The sequence below is a fragment of the Podarcis cretensis genome (genome assembly GCF_951804945.1).
Source record: "Podarcis cretensis genome assembly, chromosome: 13".
Taxonomy (NCBI): Eukaryota; Metazoa; Chordata; class Lepidosauria; order Squamata; family Lacertidae; genus Podarcis; species Podarcis cretensis.
In genome coordinates this window covers 21,018,042-21,034,648 of record NC_137182.1, presented here as the reverse complement: position 1 = coordinate 21,034,648, position 16,607 = coordinate 21,018,042, and the positions used below count along the sequence as shown (strand labels likewise).

The 16,607-nt window shown below is 45.9% G+C and overlaps 1 protein-coding gene and 1 long non-coding RNA gene across 2 annotated transcripts; both read left to right on the top strand.

Moving 5' to 3' along the window:
- The first annotated feature begins 1,357 nt into the window (after positions 1-1,357).
- TMEM92 (transmembrane protein 92) lies at positions 1,358-10,394 on the top strand. The gene is made up of 5 exons (XM_079950208.1): positions 1,358-1,974; positions 5,367-5,401; positions 6,331-6,384; positions 8,135-8,342; positions 9,570-10,394. Exons 1-5 carry the CDS (start codon positions 1,912-1,914, stop codon positions 9,675-9,677), a joined length of 468 nt encoding a protein of 155 aa, XP_079806334.1. The 5' UTR covers positions 1,358-1,911; the 3' UTR covers positions 9,678-10,394.
- An 814-nt stretch (positions 10,395-11,208) lies between these two features.
- On the top strand, positions 11,209-13,956 carry LOC307201113. The gene is made up of 3 exons (XR_013832551.1): positions 11,209-11,389; positions 12,557-12,876; positions 13,127-13,956. It is a non-coding gene; the product is annotated as an uncharacterized lncRNA (long non-coding RNA).
- The last annotated feature ends 2,651 nt before the right edge of the window (positions 13,957-16,607 follow it).

The following is a 16,607-nucleotide window of genomic DNA, read 5'->3' as shown; positions in this document are numbered from 1 at the left end:
GGGGCCTGAAGGAACCTCGCCTCCTAGAAATTGGCTCCTATGGTAAGAGTCATGTCCTGGAGAGTTGATTTGCCTTCCCCCTCCGGCCTCAGTTTCCCTCTAAAACAGGAAGTAATCTCACATTTCAGGAGGACACACAGTTTTCTCCACAGGTACCCGTGTCACCAGCAAGATATCAGACTACATGGGATTCCCCTTCTAAAGTTCAATATCACAAAGCACATGATGCCTCAAGCCGTTTCTGTGACGCTGAAGGACACACCAGTAGTTTGAGTGGCTCCTGCCATGGCTAAGGATGAGTCATTGCCTCGTGGTGACAGGCAAATCAGGGATCAGCTGGTTACACAATTTATATCGTAAAGCACCCTGTGATCTTCAGGTGATAGAAATGTAATAAAGGGGGAAAGGAAGAGCGGGAAGGAAGTCAAATAACAACAACAACAACAACAACAACAACAACAACAATAACAATAACAATAAAAATGAAAGCATCTAGGAAAAAAATTAAGTGACTCAGGACGATTGATAGCAACTGAAACCCTATATACACTTAACTGGGAGTAAAAGTAAAGGGACCCCTGACCATTAGGTCCAGTCGTGACCGACTCTGGGGTTGCGATGCTCATCTCGCTTTATTGGCCGAGGGAGCCGGCGTACAGCTTCCGGGTCATGTGGCCAGCATGACTAAGCTGCTTCTGGCGAACCACAGCAGCACACGGAAGCGCCGTTTACCTGCTCGCCGGAGCGGTACCTATTTATCTACTTGCAATTTGAGGTGCTTTCCAACTGCTAGGTTGGCAGGAGCAGGGACCGAGCAATGGGAGCTCACCCCGTCGTGGGGATTCGAACCACCGACCTTCTGATCAGCAAGTCCTAGGCTCTGTGGTTTAACCCACAGTGCCACCCGTGTCCCTTAATTGGGAGTAAGTTCTGTTAAAAACAATGGTGCTTACCCCTAAACAACAACAACAATTCTTCCCCAGCTGCTCTGGCTGGCTTAAAGCACATATAAAAACATAGTAAAACATCAAGCATTAAAAACTTCCCGATACAATTGCAGTAAAGGAAGAATGGATACAAAAACCTATGCAGAAATGGCGAAACTTACCAGAAGACTAAGAAATCAAGATAACAAACTTTTTATAAACGAATGGAAATGGTTTATTGAATATTTACAGATAAATTGTAAACAAAAACATTAGCAGGATTATTGTAATAACCTGCAGTTTTATAAGAGTGTGTATTTACAGCAGACAGTTAAACGAGCAAGTAAAATGGATTTGAACATGCAGAAGATCTTAAAAACTAGCCGCCTGAGAAACAGTTTCTATCCAAATGCGATTTTCTATAAGGAGTCTCTATGGGAGTGTAATGTATTTTAAAAATGGGGTATCAGAGTTTTTATGGGGCTAACCAGGTTGGGATAGCTGGGATAGCAGGCTTGTTGGTTTTGAGTGTCTTATGTAGATTCCCCCCCCCCCAATTTTGTTGTTCTGTATGGGACAATGACAATAAAGATTATCGTATCGTAATACGCCACGTCCAGTGGGTTGTAAACTCCTGCCTTGCTGTTTCACATGGAATCCATGCTCCTCCTAACTTAGGAGAGGCAAGACGCACAATTCTCTTATGCCTCACCTGATCTCCTTGGATATTCCATACACAGTTTCAGAAATGGTGGCCCTGGTGGTGCGGGGGAACCCTCTGCTGGTCTGGGGAGCCCAGGCAAATGCCTGATCTCCTTCTCCGCACCTTGCTGTGTGCTCAGCACAGCACAAGGCAGTTTCTTGCACCCGGTGGCAATGACCCCGTTCCCCACCCTCAGGCAAAGTCCACAGGGCGGTGAGCGAGATAAGACTGTCTCTGAGCGATCCGAGTCGTGCACAGGGCACTGAACTGCAAGGCAAGAGGATGGCGACATGGCCAAACCGAGCAGCAAGGCTCTTGACTTGCCTCTTCGCTGTTTACCGGGAGGTGAGTTTGCCGGATGCCGTGGGACTCTTAGCACAGAGCTGGGAACATTGCTGGAAGAGGCAGCCCCAATGAGCTGTGGAAGGGAGGGAACCTCATCTGTCATGAAAGGCTCCGACCTTGGGGATATTTTAGCTTTTGAGTGGGTGGGGAACTAAGTTGCCGAGAGGCGAGACATGCCATAGAGAGAAGCTGTTATTCTTCTCCCCCAGTATTGTGTCTCCCCCAGCGGAACCGATGGGCAGTCAAATTCGGAACAAAAGAAAAGCAGTACTTCTTCACTTGGCACATTAAGTGGTTTACAGAACTCCTTGCCACAAGATACGGTGGTGCCTCTTAGTTTAGATGGACATGAAGGGTTTTGGTTTTTTTGCAAATCCAGTCTGATTCAGCATGGCCCTTTTTATATTTCTGCGAATTAATGGTGTGAAGAGTGTAAGATGGTGAGATCTCTTTGACTCTTAAAGGCAGGGAAATAGATTTCCCCTTCCTAATCTGTCCTTTTAACATTCAGAAAGAAGTATGAAAAAAGAAAAGGGACGTTGGTTTGTAATAAATGACTGAATGGCAGTCTGCAACTGAGGGAGGATAGGACATCTCCATCCTCAGAAATAGTTCAGAAAGGGATAGACAAGTTCTACTGATGCTGAAATGAATACTTTCCCTATTTGCCCTGTAATTTTTTCCGTGAGAAAGCTTGAATTAATTATTTAAATTTGGCAGGGGGCATTGGATGGCAAATGCTGGTTTCAAAATTTAGGCTCATGCTCCCTCACAATACTTTTGATTTTGGCAGGTTTCAAATATGAAATCTCGTGGGCTGTCAAATACTAAGTATTATCATTGCATGTGATCTATCAATTACTGAGAGTGCGCAGTCTTGTTGCCTGGACAGCCAGACCCTCCAAGTGCCCTGATTTCACAGGGATAGCCCCCGAATTACAGAAACTATTCCACTTTCTTATTTGTTTCCAGACTGTACTGCTTGTCCTTTTTGAAACATATTCCCATTTTACTTTGAGAAATATTGGAGGGGATGCAATACAATGGCCATTGTCTCTCATGACAGACGGATGCCAACAAGAATGAACCAATTACAGATATAAAAACAGTGGAAATAATTGCATCTATAGAAACAAGGGAAAAATACATGTAAAATGGTTGATTTTATCAATTTACATATACTCAACAACGTTGCAAAAGGGACTAGCTGGCTCAGCAACTAATCCGATTAAACGTGTGCACTTGGTCTGAAGGAATTGGTGTCAAAATTTGCAACTGAAAAGGAGATGTGCCTCAAACTGAAACTTTTAAGAGACATTTTTTAATTACAATTCGCAAGGTTGTTCAAAATAATTTGTGAGCTATAAAACATTTTCTTTTCTATTTAAGAAAGGTGACCAAAGATCGTCGTATTACTTATCCTCGCAATTAAAATAAAGTTAGCAGTTTCAAGTCCTTTTCATTTTTTACCCTACAAGGCATCTGTTTTTGAACGTCGAAGTTAGCAATATTTCTTTTTCATTGTGTGGGGAGTGCAAGCAGTTAGTCTTTCCTAGGGCACAGAATAGCCTAACACCATCATTCAGGGGCGTAGGAAGAGGGGGCGGTGGGGGTGGTCCACTCTGGGTGTCATCCGGGGGGTGACAAAATCCCCCCATGGCAGATCGCGCCGTGATCAGACCCCCACTAGGAGAATCATGCTGCCGTGCCGCAATCGGACCCCTGCCGGAAGGATGACCCCGCCCCCAGGTGCATGTCATGTGACCACTCCGGGTACCTGAACGGCTAGCTCTGCCACTGCCATCACTGACTAACCTGCCATCATCTCTGACCATTTGCCATACTGTCTAAGGCTGATGGGAGCTGCCTGATAACTTGCTGCCTGGCCATGGGCTCCCCATCTCTGGCATACCTGCTTCCCCTCCCATGCTTAATCTGCACAACAATCCTGTGAGGTAGGTTAGGCAGAGAGAGGGTGACTAAATCACCCAGTGGCTGAGTGGGTATGTGAACCTGGTTCTGCCCAGGGCATCATTCTAAGCCAGGGGTCAGCAAACTTTTTCAGCAGGGGGCCCTGGGGTTGGACTATATTTTGAAGGGGGGGGGGAGAACGAATTCCTATAGCCCACAAATAACCCAGAGATGCATTTTAAATAGAAGCACACATTCTACTCATGTAAAAACACGCTGATTCCCGGACCGTCCGTGGGCCAGATTGAGAAGGCGATTGGGCCAGATCCAGCCCCCGGGCCTTAATTTGCCTACCCATCCTCTAAGCACTACATCACTCCAGTGTCTCACAAACATTTAGTCAGACTCTCACTGAGAGTGTTTGGTGCACAAAGCGTCCCTGAACTCTTGGTCCCATGGTCCCCTAAGCTTCTTGCAGTACGCCAGGGAATCACACCAAGACTTCCACTTCCTCTTTGGAATAAACCAGAAGTGGCTTCTCAGCATGCACATTGACCCTAGGTGGGAAATTTGCAAGCATATATTTTGTCACTCAGCCTCATTTCTTCCTTGCTTGCCAACTAAAGGTGTTTATCAAGCAGATAAAAGCAACATATTTCTCATTAATATTCCATCATTAGAGGAAGACAAGGGAAGCAGAAGTGGATTTGCTGTGAGACCAGCTCATTACAAGAACTTCACAACTTTGGAAACTACCGTATTTTTCTGTGTATAAGACTATGCTTTTCGCTAAAAAAAAAAAGCTAGGCAAAAATTGGGTCTCATACAAGGATATGAATGCAGAGGGGGGACATGCGATTAGTGGCAGCAGCAAGCAGAAGATTGGCAGCGGTGATTGGGCGGTTGATTAGCGGCTGCGGCAAGGCCTGCTGGTGATTGGATGTGGCTGCGGCAATTGGGCAGGCGATTGGCAGCTGCGAAAAGTGGGCGGGTGGACTGTTGGTGGAGGTGAGCAGGCAGAAAATTGGTGGCTGCGGTGAGGTGTGCGATTGGCAGTGGCTGTGGCAAGCGATCGGCAGTGGCGGGCAGGCGGGTGAGCGATTGACGGAAGTGACCTCCCTCACCCCCACCCAAAAGCTAAACAACTTAATTTCTTAATTTTGGGTGAAAAAAATAGGGGTCGTCTTATACATGGGGGCATCTTATACACGGAAAAATACAATAGTACCCGAATTTGCTTTTTCCTCCTCCATCCCCAACTTCTCCTCCTTTCATGTTGTGTCTTTTAGCTCAAGGTAGGGAACTTGTTTTTTTAAATAATTGGTCCACAACCTTCACTGGCAACTTTTCCTACCCGTGAAGATCAAGATAAAAATATCTCGCTGAAGGAAGGGTGGGATATAAACTAAATAAATAAATGCTCTTTAAATAAAGACATATTCCTTTCCAGTCGTTCACTTCCAGATTCGTTCTCTTTCTAGGTTTCGACGTTCAAAGGAAACTGTATGGATTACTCGTAAGTTACAGCTCCAGTTTTTTCCTCTGGCCTGTTCTCCTGTACTGAATATGCTAGAAGGACTGGCTCAGGCCTTAAATGGACGAGCGTCCAACCTGGGCATGGGAAAATTGGGTAGATAAAAAAATTGGGTAGAAATTGGTGCAACGCGGGTGGCGCTGTGTGTTAAACTACAGAGCCTAGGACTTGCTGATCAGAAGGTTGACGGTTCGTATCCCCGCGACGGGGTGAGCTCCCTTTGCTCTGTCCCTGCTCCTGCCAACCTAGCAGTTCGATAGCACGTCAAAGTGCAAGAGATAAATAGGTACCACTCCAGTGGGGAGGTAGACAGTGTTTCCATGCACTGCTCTGGTTCACCAGAAGCGGCTTAGTCCTGCTGGCCACATGACCCGGAAGCTGTACGCCGGCTCCCTCGGCCAATAAAACGAGATGAGCGTCGCAACCCCAGAGTCGGTCATGACTGGACCTAATGGTCAGGGGTCCCTTTACCTTTAAGACAACAGGGGTGGAGGTGAGGAAAGCCCAAGCAAAAACAATTGGCATGGCCGAAAAAACTAGGCTTGAGAAGAAATCCAAACCCTCTCCAGGGTTTCCTTCTCCAGCTCTCGCTGCAGAGAGCTAGAAACTTGCATGCAAAACACATGCTGTGTCACTGAGATGCAGCCTCTACCCACAAAGTTAGGGAAAATCCAGGAGCAGCTGGTAGAGAGGAGTGGCGGGCAAAGCGAGAGTGGCCTTTTTCTGTTTTATTATTATTTATTACTGATTTATTACTGATTACTACAATGTGTTTTTAACGGGGTACACCGCCCTGGGATCTTTTGATAAAGGGTGGTATATTAAACAGAAATAATAATAATAATAATAATAATAATAATAATAATAATAGCTTTTGTTTTTCTAAACTTTTGCCTCTCTCCTTCTTCAAGGTGTATTGGCAGCTACTGCACCTGCGTTGAATGGACAATGCCTGGCTGGTCCATGTACGTATGGAGCGAGTGTGGGACCCCCTCCCTGGAGAGTGGATTAGGTGGGGGAATCACTGCTTGTGAACTGGCAGGAGAAGACTTTGGTTTGTCCGTGATCACACCAGTGTTGAGACTGGTCCAATATCACATCGATGGACTGGAGGAATCCGTTTGTGTGCTGCCAGGGGTTGGGAACCAAATGTGGTCCAGGCTATGCCCCCTTCCCAGCCACACCCCCTCTCCTGAAGCCACACCCAGTGCCAGATTTACATATCAGCTAAACCAGCTATAGCTTAGGGCCTCACTCTCTTGGGCCCCCAAAAAATAATTAAAGAAAAAAAATATGGATGTACATTTCCAAAATATAAGCTAAAAAACAAATAAAATAAAGCCTACATACAGCAACAGTGTTTTGTGTTGTGTAGGCTCCTTTGATGTAAGTCTGCCAGTCTGCTCCCTAAAATATCACTGGTTTGCTCATTTCTATATATAGGGTGCCTACATTCTGCAATTTATAATTATTAGTAGTTTGCATCATATATTTACACCTATTATTATTTCATGTTATAGCAAGTTTCTAGAGACGAGATTATGAGTCTTTGTACATTGCGTTTCTAAATGAACTTTTGTTATTACCAAACACCAGTGTGTTTGCATTATTAAGTTTGTTATGAATAAAAAATTATTTTAAGTTAGAGCTTAATAATTATTTCACTCTTAATATACTTCTTCTTAATTGTATTTCAGTTCATTAATTACTTTGATAAAATACCTATTTTGTTATGTGCAAATGGCTATAGATACCTATTAGGTCCATAAATTACCATAGAGCATATATTCAACACAAAAAAACCAGCGACAATTTGTTGTTGACAAAGGACAGCTGGACATATAAAGGGCCCCATTACCTTCAGTTGCTTAGGGCCTCATCAAACCTAAATCCGGCCCTGGTCATGTGCCCATCTGCATTATATAACAATTCCTTAAGCCTTCCTTAAAAACATTAAAAGTCATGAGTATTGTACACTGAAAGGATCTCATTCCTCTCAGCAGTTGTGCTGCCACATTCTGCCCTCTCAGCTGCTTCCAGATCAAGCGTGAGGGAAGCCCCACAGAGAGTGCATTGTCGTAGTCTAATCTTCCACTGCTATACAGTTTTTCTTTTTTGCAAGCATTTTATTCCTGATACAATGCAAATTTGTATGCTCAACTTGCAGGGGGGGGGGCTGGGAGAAAAACAATGCCCTGGAACAGAATGCAGCCTAGAGAAGGAATGTCTTCTTGGTGGTGGGTTTCAGATATTCTGTATTAGCAGCATGGTAAAAGATAAGGATGCAGGTGGTGCTGTGGGTTAAACCACAGAGCCTAGGACTTGCCGATCAGAAGGTCGGCGATTCAAATCCCTGCGACAGGGTGAGCTCCCGTTGCTCGGTCCCTGCTCCTGCCAATCTAGCAGTTCAAAAGACGTCAAAGTGCAAGTAGATAAATAGGTACCGCTCCGGCGGGAAGGCAAACGGCGTTTCCATGCGCTGCTCTGGTTTGCCAGAGGCTGCTTAGTCATGCTGGCCACATGACCCGGAAGCTGTATGCCAGCTCCCTCGGCCAGTAAAGCGAGATGAGCGCCACAACCCCAGAGTCGTCCGTGACTGGACCTATTGGTCAGGGGTCCCTTTAACTTTTTAAAAAAGATAAAACGTTTCCTTGATGGGGTTTGGTAGATCCAGGAGCTAGACTTATGCTATGCCTCTCCTTTGTCTCCATGCAGAGGTCTTGTCACGGTCATTGGGATCGGCGTGGGCGTGGGCTGCCTGACGGTGCTTTTTAAGTGCTGCTGCGCAATTTGCAAGGACCCGGAGGAGACCGACCGAGAAGAAGTGGCAATACACATGCCCACCTTGCCGCCTGCCTTTGCCCCACCTGTGCCCACAGCTCCTCCACAGCAAGAGAGCATGGATCCTCCTCCCTACAGTGAGGTAACCATTTCATGTGACTCTTTCTTCTGCTCGTGAGATACGGCAGGTATTCCTGCAATGACGACAGATAGCCTGCTTCCGGTGAGCTTCACAGTGGTGTTGAAGAGGGAGTTCCACCGCTTTGTGGTGGGGAGCTTCACAACATTTGTCAATCTAGTATAGCCTGCACTGACAGGCAGCAGCTCTCCGTGGCCTCAGGCAGGGTCCTTTCCCACCATCTGCCGCCTTCATTTACATGGAGGCACCAGAGATGGAGCCTGAGGCTTTCTGCAGGCAAAGCACGGTGTTTGTCCACTGAGTCCCTCCTGGCTGGAACTCACTTTTTGCAGATGGCCGTTGTCTTCTGAGAAAGCCACGTCTGCCTTAAGGAGGAGGTGGGGTCGTGGGCTTCACGGCCCCTCCACATGCTCAGGGGGTGGGAGGGCAGCCCCTGCACAACTGGGGAGTTCCCGGCTGTGTCACCCCCTAGCCAGCCAATCGGGTTGGTCTGGGGGTGTGGCCTGGCCCTTAATGGCAGAACGCAGCTAGGAATCTCCCTCCCTCTAAGGTTTGCTTTCTTTGACCTTGCTATGGACCTTGGTTGGTCGCCGTTGAGGGGCCTGGTAGGAATTTTTCCACTTGGCAAATTGGCACCAGCCACTTGGTTTTCGCCTACCTCGTAGCAAATCGCCACAAGTTTCTGGGTATTGGCGGTTAGGCATTGGTATAGTTCTGTAGATGGAAGAGGGGAGGAAGCGCCATCACCTGCCCCACATATTGAAGGGTAGTCCGATAAAGGATTCCGGGGGGCATGGCCCTGACTGAAGCCTAGGGAGGTGAGGGCCTAAGGCACACCCCCTATCGGTGACCCTGGGGGAGTTCCTAGTTGATGTGCATCAGCTGGACTCCCCCGACTGGTGGTTAACCCTTCCTGGACTTCAAGCAGACAGGCTGGAGTCAGATGTCATTGGTTAGGTCCAATGCCTAAGCCAATACCGCTCATCACCAGTAATCAATAAAGTTGTGACCATTTTTTAACCCACTAACCTTAATAATTGTGTCATGTGTCATTATTTCCACCTGGGGGGGTCGGGAACTAGCCACGCAACCTTCTTTCTACCCTGTAGAAAATCTCCTTCCCTTTTCATTCCCGATGGTTGGGTAGGGTAGATGTGTGTCTTTAAGACCCCCCCCCCCCCCGAATTCTTCGTGTTTTGACATTGACGCCGTTCCTATCATTCTCTCCAGGTTGCTTGGAAGCTACCCTGCTACCCAACTCCTGAGGGACAGCCGCCTGCTTATGACAACATAGCTCTGGATATCTCCGAGCCTCCTGCATACATAACCGAAAGATGACAGCTGAAGAGCGCCGTGTTTCTGCTGCTATTACAACCAGAACTGTGAGAAGAACATAAAAATAATAATAATGGGTGGATCGCATTCCCTTCCCAGTCTGCAAGGTGTCCTTATGAAGCACAAAAGCGGGGAATATAGATGATGGCCTTTCCCTTCCACGAACATTTGGTATTCACAGATATACTGCCTCATGAAGGTTCCATTAGACATTATGCTGAATAGCTGTTGACAGATCTGTGCTTTATTATTACTTTGCCTAACCCCTGTTAAAAATCTCTCCGAGCTTGTGGCCACCTTCACATCTTGTGGGACTTACTCCATGCTTATCAGTTATTAACTAATCAGGCTAGTAAGTATATTATTGTTGTTGTTGTTATTATTTATTGAACTTATACACAGCCCTATACCTGGAGGTCTCAGCAGTTATGTGTTGAAGAAGCACCTACTTTGGTTCATCAGATACAGAAGAAAGTGTCTCCATACTCATTGCCTCCACAAGGGTCTTAATTCTAAGCTACAAACCTCAGCCACAGTTCCCCCCACTCCTTTTAATTCTCTCGTCAGCTGAGGAAACCTCCCTGTTGTTGTTGTTTAAAAAAAAATATTTATTGAATTTTCAAATTTTGCACATTTCCCCCTAGACCTTGGACTCTCCTTGTGACTTCTCATCCACCCTTCTATGTTCTGTGGTTTCCCTTGTGTTGCATATTATCATTATAATTACCGTATTTTTCGCCCTATAGGACGCACTTTTTCCCCTCCAAAAATGAAGGGGAAATGTGTGTGCGTCCTATGGGGCGAATGCAGGCTTTCGCTGAAGCCTGGAGAGCGAGAGGTGTCGGTGTGCACCAACCCCTCTCGCTCTCCAGGCTTCAGGAAGCTCTGCGCAGCCCTCTGGGTCCCAGCGCGGAGTCGCGCCAGGCTCCCGAACGCTGCGCAGAGCTGCCTGCAGCCCCGGGCTTCGCGCAGCTCTGCGCAGCCCTCCGGAGCCCGGCACGACTTCGCACCAGGTTCCCTAGGCTTGCGGATAGCAGGCTGTTCTGGGGGCTGGGGTCGGGGGAAGCTTGGGCTTCCCCCGCGCCTGGGGGGGGGAATAAATTTTTTTTTCTTTATTTCCCTCCCAAAAAAACTAGGTGCGTCCTATGGGGCGAAAAATACGGTATCATCCTAAATTATTCATTTTACTATTTCTAAGCTGTTACTCATATTTCAAATCCTGTTCGTGTTTTCATAATACTGTTTCTCTAGATATGCTATGAAATACTTCCATTCCTTCAGAAACGTTCCTTCATTTTTTATCTCTAATTTTGGCTGCTAACCTTGCCATTTCTGCCCATTTCTCCATCATTCTTATAAACCATCCGTCTTTCATCGGTATCTCATCTTCTTTACATTCTTGAACTCTGTGTGTGATCAGACGGAGAACTGTCTGCACTACACACTTCTGAAATTTGGTTCCTAGGACTTCCAGGTCAAAGGGTTGTGTGACTAACCAATACAGTCGTACTTTGGTTCTCGGACAGAATCCGTTCAACTTCTGAAAACATTCTAAAAACCAAGGCTTGGTTCCAGTTGGCTGCAGGAGCTTCCTGCAGCCAATCAGAAGCTGTGGAAGCCGGCTTCCAAAAAACGTCCGCAAACCGGTACACTCACTTCCAGGTTTGTGCTGTTCGGGAGCCAAAACATTCATCGCAAGGCATTTGAGAACCAAGGTACGGGGGGGCCACCAGGTGGTGCATTGGAAGATGGCCGACAATAACATCTCTCCGACCCACACGAGGTAATTAAGAGGCTGCTATGGGAAGTATGCAGCCTTCCCACACCCCCCCCAAGGAGATGGGGGGGCTGCCTTGCCAGCGGTGGCCACAATGCACCCCCGGATTCGAAAGAAGGGGGTGCCGGCCACTTGGCACGAGCCCTCGGTGAAGTCGGCTCTTCCTGACGCCGTCTCCAATCAGCGCCCGGGTTCGCTTTAGCTTGGAAATATAATTGGAAACATATAATTGGAAAGAAGCTAAAGCACATACATCAAGCGAAATTCGGGAGATAAGGCTGCTGATTAATGGATCTCTGTGACCGGAGCGACAGATGGGACAAATAAATCAAGTGATGAACCACCATCAAGAGACTGGTACGTTTGGAGTGAAATGAAGGGGGGTGGAGGAAAAAACTTTTCTTTTCTATGTCTTATGTGATTATTAATAACCCTCCACCTCAGAAAGAAGTTCGTGGCATTTTATTAAACACAAGCAGGAATTCAAGAACTGTGTGGGATGAATTATAGATCAAGGAGATGATTTGTAAACAAAGGAGAACGGAGGAAATTTTTATGATGCAGTTTTAAATGGCACCTCGCTGGGACAGGCTTGCCAAAGAAAGACGGGGGGAGGAGGACCAGGATTATTGGAATGTGAATCATGACTGAAATACGATCTAAGCCTGGCAGAGCCCCCCTGATATTCTGATATACTTGGCAAGCCTGGAGAATTAAAGGACAGACTGAGGATAATTTTTTTACGGAAGTGTGGACTGGTGTCTGTTCCTAAGTGATAATTCTTGGAGAGTGTAAAACCCACGCAGAAGATGTTTGTTTCTAATCCGCTTGTGAAGATTATCAGAGATTGCAAAGAAAGGATTATATGATAACAACAAGAAGATGAAGAAAGTAATAAAGAGACTATCTGGACAGAACTGGATAGAATTGTCTAATTAAAGCAGCAATATAAGTGATGCTTGGACCCCCGTTTGGAGCTTGAAGTATGGGTACCCCCAATAAAATTTAAAAATTTGGCTGTATAATTTGGAACTAATGTGATTTGGAAATAATGTGATTTGATTGGCCTGTTAATAAAAAATATTATAAAAAAAAGAGAACCAAGGTACGACTGTATAGAAATCAACACATGTTGAATTATATGGGGGATGTTCTCTGGTATGTCTGTTTGTTTGTTTATTGATCTTTCCTCCACGGACCTCAAGATGGCAAACGTGGTTCTCCCTGCCCACCCCCTCCAGCTCACCCACCTCCCCTCAGACTAAACAACATAACAAGGTTATTGGGAGAACAAAACAAGGCTGAGATGAGGCTGGAGAGACAGTGACTGGCCCAAGGCCCCCCAAGTGGGTTTCTTAGCCAAGTGGGGATGTGGACCCGGGTCTCCTGGATCCTAGTCCATCACTATACTACCCTGGCTTGTAGGTGTTATGTACTGAAGTTCTCACCCTGGGCCAGCAGGGGGATACTGTAGATAGTTATGCAAATGAAGGATCGAAAGTGACGTTCAGTGATTGGATAGTTTTAGAAAATGGCAACAGTTACATTGTTCTGGAGCTCTATATAAACAGGCTGACTGAGCTCCTCAGTCAGTTCTGTTCCAGCTTACAAATAAAGAGCTGCTTTGGGAGAATCGCTGGGTCGTCTGCTATGTCTACCCACAACTTAACAGTAGGCATACCCTCTGCAAGAACTCCTCCAGGAGAATATATGGCTCTTTCCCTTCATTTATAAGGTTCTACAAAATCCACCTCATAGCAACCTCCCTTTCGCAGCACCAGTGAGTATGTTGCTCAGAAGCAGTGCTTTTTTTCTGGGGGGATGCAGGGGTAACGCATACCCCTAAACATTTTGTGAACCTTTGTACTTTTGTCCATTTACTGTATTTATTTCCCCCGATTTGAACTATAAAATGGTGGTCTTTCTTGAGTCAAAATGAGAATACAGTGGTACCTCGGGTTACGAACTTAATTCGTTCCGGAGGCCCGTTCTTAACCCAAAACCGTTTGTAACCTGAGGCGCGCTTTCGCTAATGGGACCTCCCGCTGCCGCCGGTGCGCGATTTCCATTCTCATCCTGGGGCAAAGTTCGCAACTCAGAGCAACTACTTCCGGGTTAGCGGAGTTTGTAACCCGAAGCGTTTGTAACCCAAGGTACCACTGTACCCCCTAAACATTCTTTTTAGAAAAAAGCACTGCTCAGAAGTACTAATGCCCAGCATGCAAGGCGACCAGGAACCTTAAACGGGGCAGGTCTGAGATTGAAAAAGTGGTTACCGTGTGGGATTTCCAAGCAGAAGATCTGCACACATTCATTTCTTGCATATTAGTGGATTCCCAGGGACTGACTAGAACCAAATCTTTGAATGTCTCCTCACTCCTTCCCCTGGTTCTTGCTATGGTTGTGTTCATCTGAAATGTTATCTGGCATATCACCTTACTTGCGGTTTCCAAAGCAATGCTACTGTCACTTGTAGGTAAGGGATCTGTACAAATCACACACACACACACTTCGGCTTCCAGATTACTTTGCTTTTTTTGTTTTCAGCTCTACTTTGCTGAACATCTAGCCCTGCTGGATGAGAACCAAAGGCTTATGATTTATTTGATATATGTCATAATTGTGATGTTCTGCCATGTTATTATTTATTGTATGTAAGCTGCTTTTTGACTCATGTTAAGTGAAAACCACCACAGAAATATAATAAAGGAAATGAAATGACTTTAATCCAACACACAGTTTTCCACAGAGACTAAGCAGATAGCCTTCTCCTGCTCTTGTTCCTCAATTACTATAAATTTAGGGTTGCCATACACCCGGGATCTCCCAGACATTACTGGGATTTGGCAATGTCAGGAGTGATGATTTTTTCCCTTAAAAATTCCATTTTCTTGGAGATTTTGCCAAAAAAGCTCAACAACTTTGCTAAACACAACTCAACAACTTTTGTGTCTGGATTTTCACTTTTTGAAAATGAGAATATTTTGAAAATAGTCTTTTTAGGGGGGGGGGAGCACTGATCAGAAGTAACAATGCCAACCCTATATAAATTAGCAAATGCAAATTTTACGCAAATGTGTATCTTATTTGGGGGGTGCAGCTCCTCTTTTGAAGAGCAATGGCATTGCAATTCTGTGAAATATACAGTCTGCACAACTAATGTCACAACATTACATAATATGGTACATTTGAACTTCTGTATAAATATGAACTTCCATGTCTGTTCTGATATTAAAAATTCTGCTGTGTCTGTCCATTTCCTTCAGTGTTACACACACAAATCCTTCCCTATTTTTTAAAATTCATGTACTTATTTCTCAAACTCAGTTAGATTAGTCCTTGTGTTTCCAATCCTATTTTTCTAGGAAAAGAGGTGCAGCAGCTCTTAGAATGGCAACGGCAAATACCTGAGCTCAGCTCCAGCTGAAAAAAAGCCTTGCATATACATTATACATATGCATAACAATTCTATTGATTTTTTTTAATGATTCTCTCTCTGTGTGTGGTTTCAGCACTTCTTAATTTGACTGTAAGCCGCGTTGAGTCTCTGTCAGGGAAAAAGGTGGGGAAAAGGTCAATAAATAGGTCATAACCTCCTGTGTTTTCAGCCACATGGAATTCCTGGGCCCACTGTCTGGCTCCGTCACACCCTGATTTCGCTTGGAGTCCTTTCCTTCCCGGCTTCACAGCCAGCGATGTTTTGCTCTTTGGACTGCACTGTGGCAATGGCAACAAGTTTGTCACCAACTACATCAGGCCAGATGCCAAGAGGGCACCATGACTGGCGCCTGACACTGCTGAGGTGGTGAAACACTGCCATTCCAGGGAGAAAAGTGTCGCGACGGTGCTTCACGACTGACTGAAGTGCTCTGCGGACTTACACTGGAAGACAAACCAAAATCTTCACAATGCAAGGTTTCAAAGCTCATAAATTGGAGGCAGGCTTGGCACCAACACCCGGCGTCTGTGGGCAGTTAGGTAAAGGTAAAGGGACCCCTTACCATTAGGTCCAGTCGTGGCCGACTCTGGGGTTGCAACGCTCATCTCGCTTTATTGGCCGAGGGAGCCGGCGTACAGCTTCCTGGTCATGTGGGCAGCATGACTAAGCCGCTTCTGGTGAACCAGAGCAGCGCACGGAAATGCCGTTTACCTTCCCGCTGGAAGCACTTTGATGTGCTTTCAAACTGCTAGGTTGGCAGGAGCAGGGACCGAGCAACGGGAGCTCACCCTGTCGTGGGGATTCGAACCGCTGACCTTCTGATCAGCAAGTCCTAGGCTCTGTGGTTTAACCCACAGCGCCACCCGCATCCTTTCTGTGGGCAGTTACTGAGGTCCTAATTCACCAGCAGTACTTGGGCCTGACTTGTGTAGGGTTCCCCATATTTCAAGAAGTAAAAATCTGGACACAAAAAGTTGAGCTTTTTGGGGGAAAGTTTTTTTGGGAGAAATTGCCCCAAAAGATGGTAACCGGACATATGGCAACCCTAGACATATGGTTCATCCAGACTTGCCCTTGCCCTGCCCCTTTCCCCCAGGGAAACCCAATATTTACCACTGAACTGGAGCAAACCTCAGCCAGATTTACTCCAGATAGATGTTTGCTCCAATTTATTGCTAAAGAATACCTTTTCCTGAGGAAAACAGCAGGCCAAGGCCAAAACCACTCAGGCCCAAGCCTAGAAAGCACGGGGCCATGAGAAAACCACTGGGACCCTTTGCAGTGTTCTTAAATCCCAATGGGTCTACTCTTGAGTAAAGCTTGAACATCGCCCATCACCTGCATTTCTCAAGAGTGGGGCAATCAAACGAGTTGTTATCATGCACGCTCTGTCTTGCTAACAAGCACAGAAAACCCCGGCATTCCAAATTTCCCCAAAATGCAACGAGTTTCAGCCCGAGAACCCGGAAGAAGACACAAGATGACAAGAGTTTCAAATTTTGTGTGTTCTTTCTTTGAAATTTAATAAAAGTCAACAGAAATGTGTAACAAAAGGGGTCCGTTTCAGTAGTGGCTACAGGGGCACAACGTGCACCAGAGAGAAGAAAATAAGTTACAACAGCATCCTGGGTTCTCAAAAGCAGCTACTTCTTTCTCCTATTAATTAGGAGTGTAAAACAGCACGAAGAAAAGGGAAAGTGAGGAAAGTGTAAACATA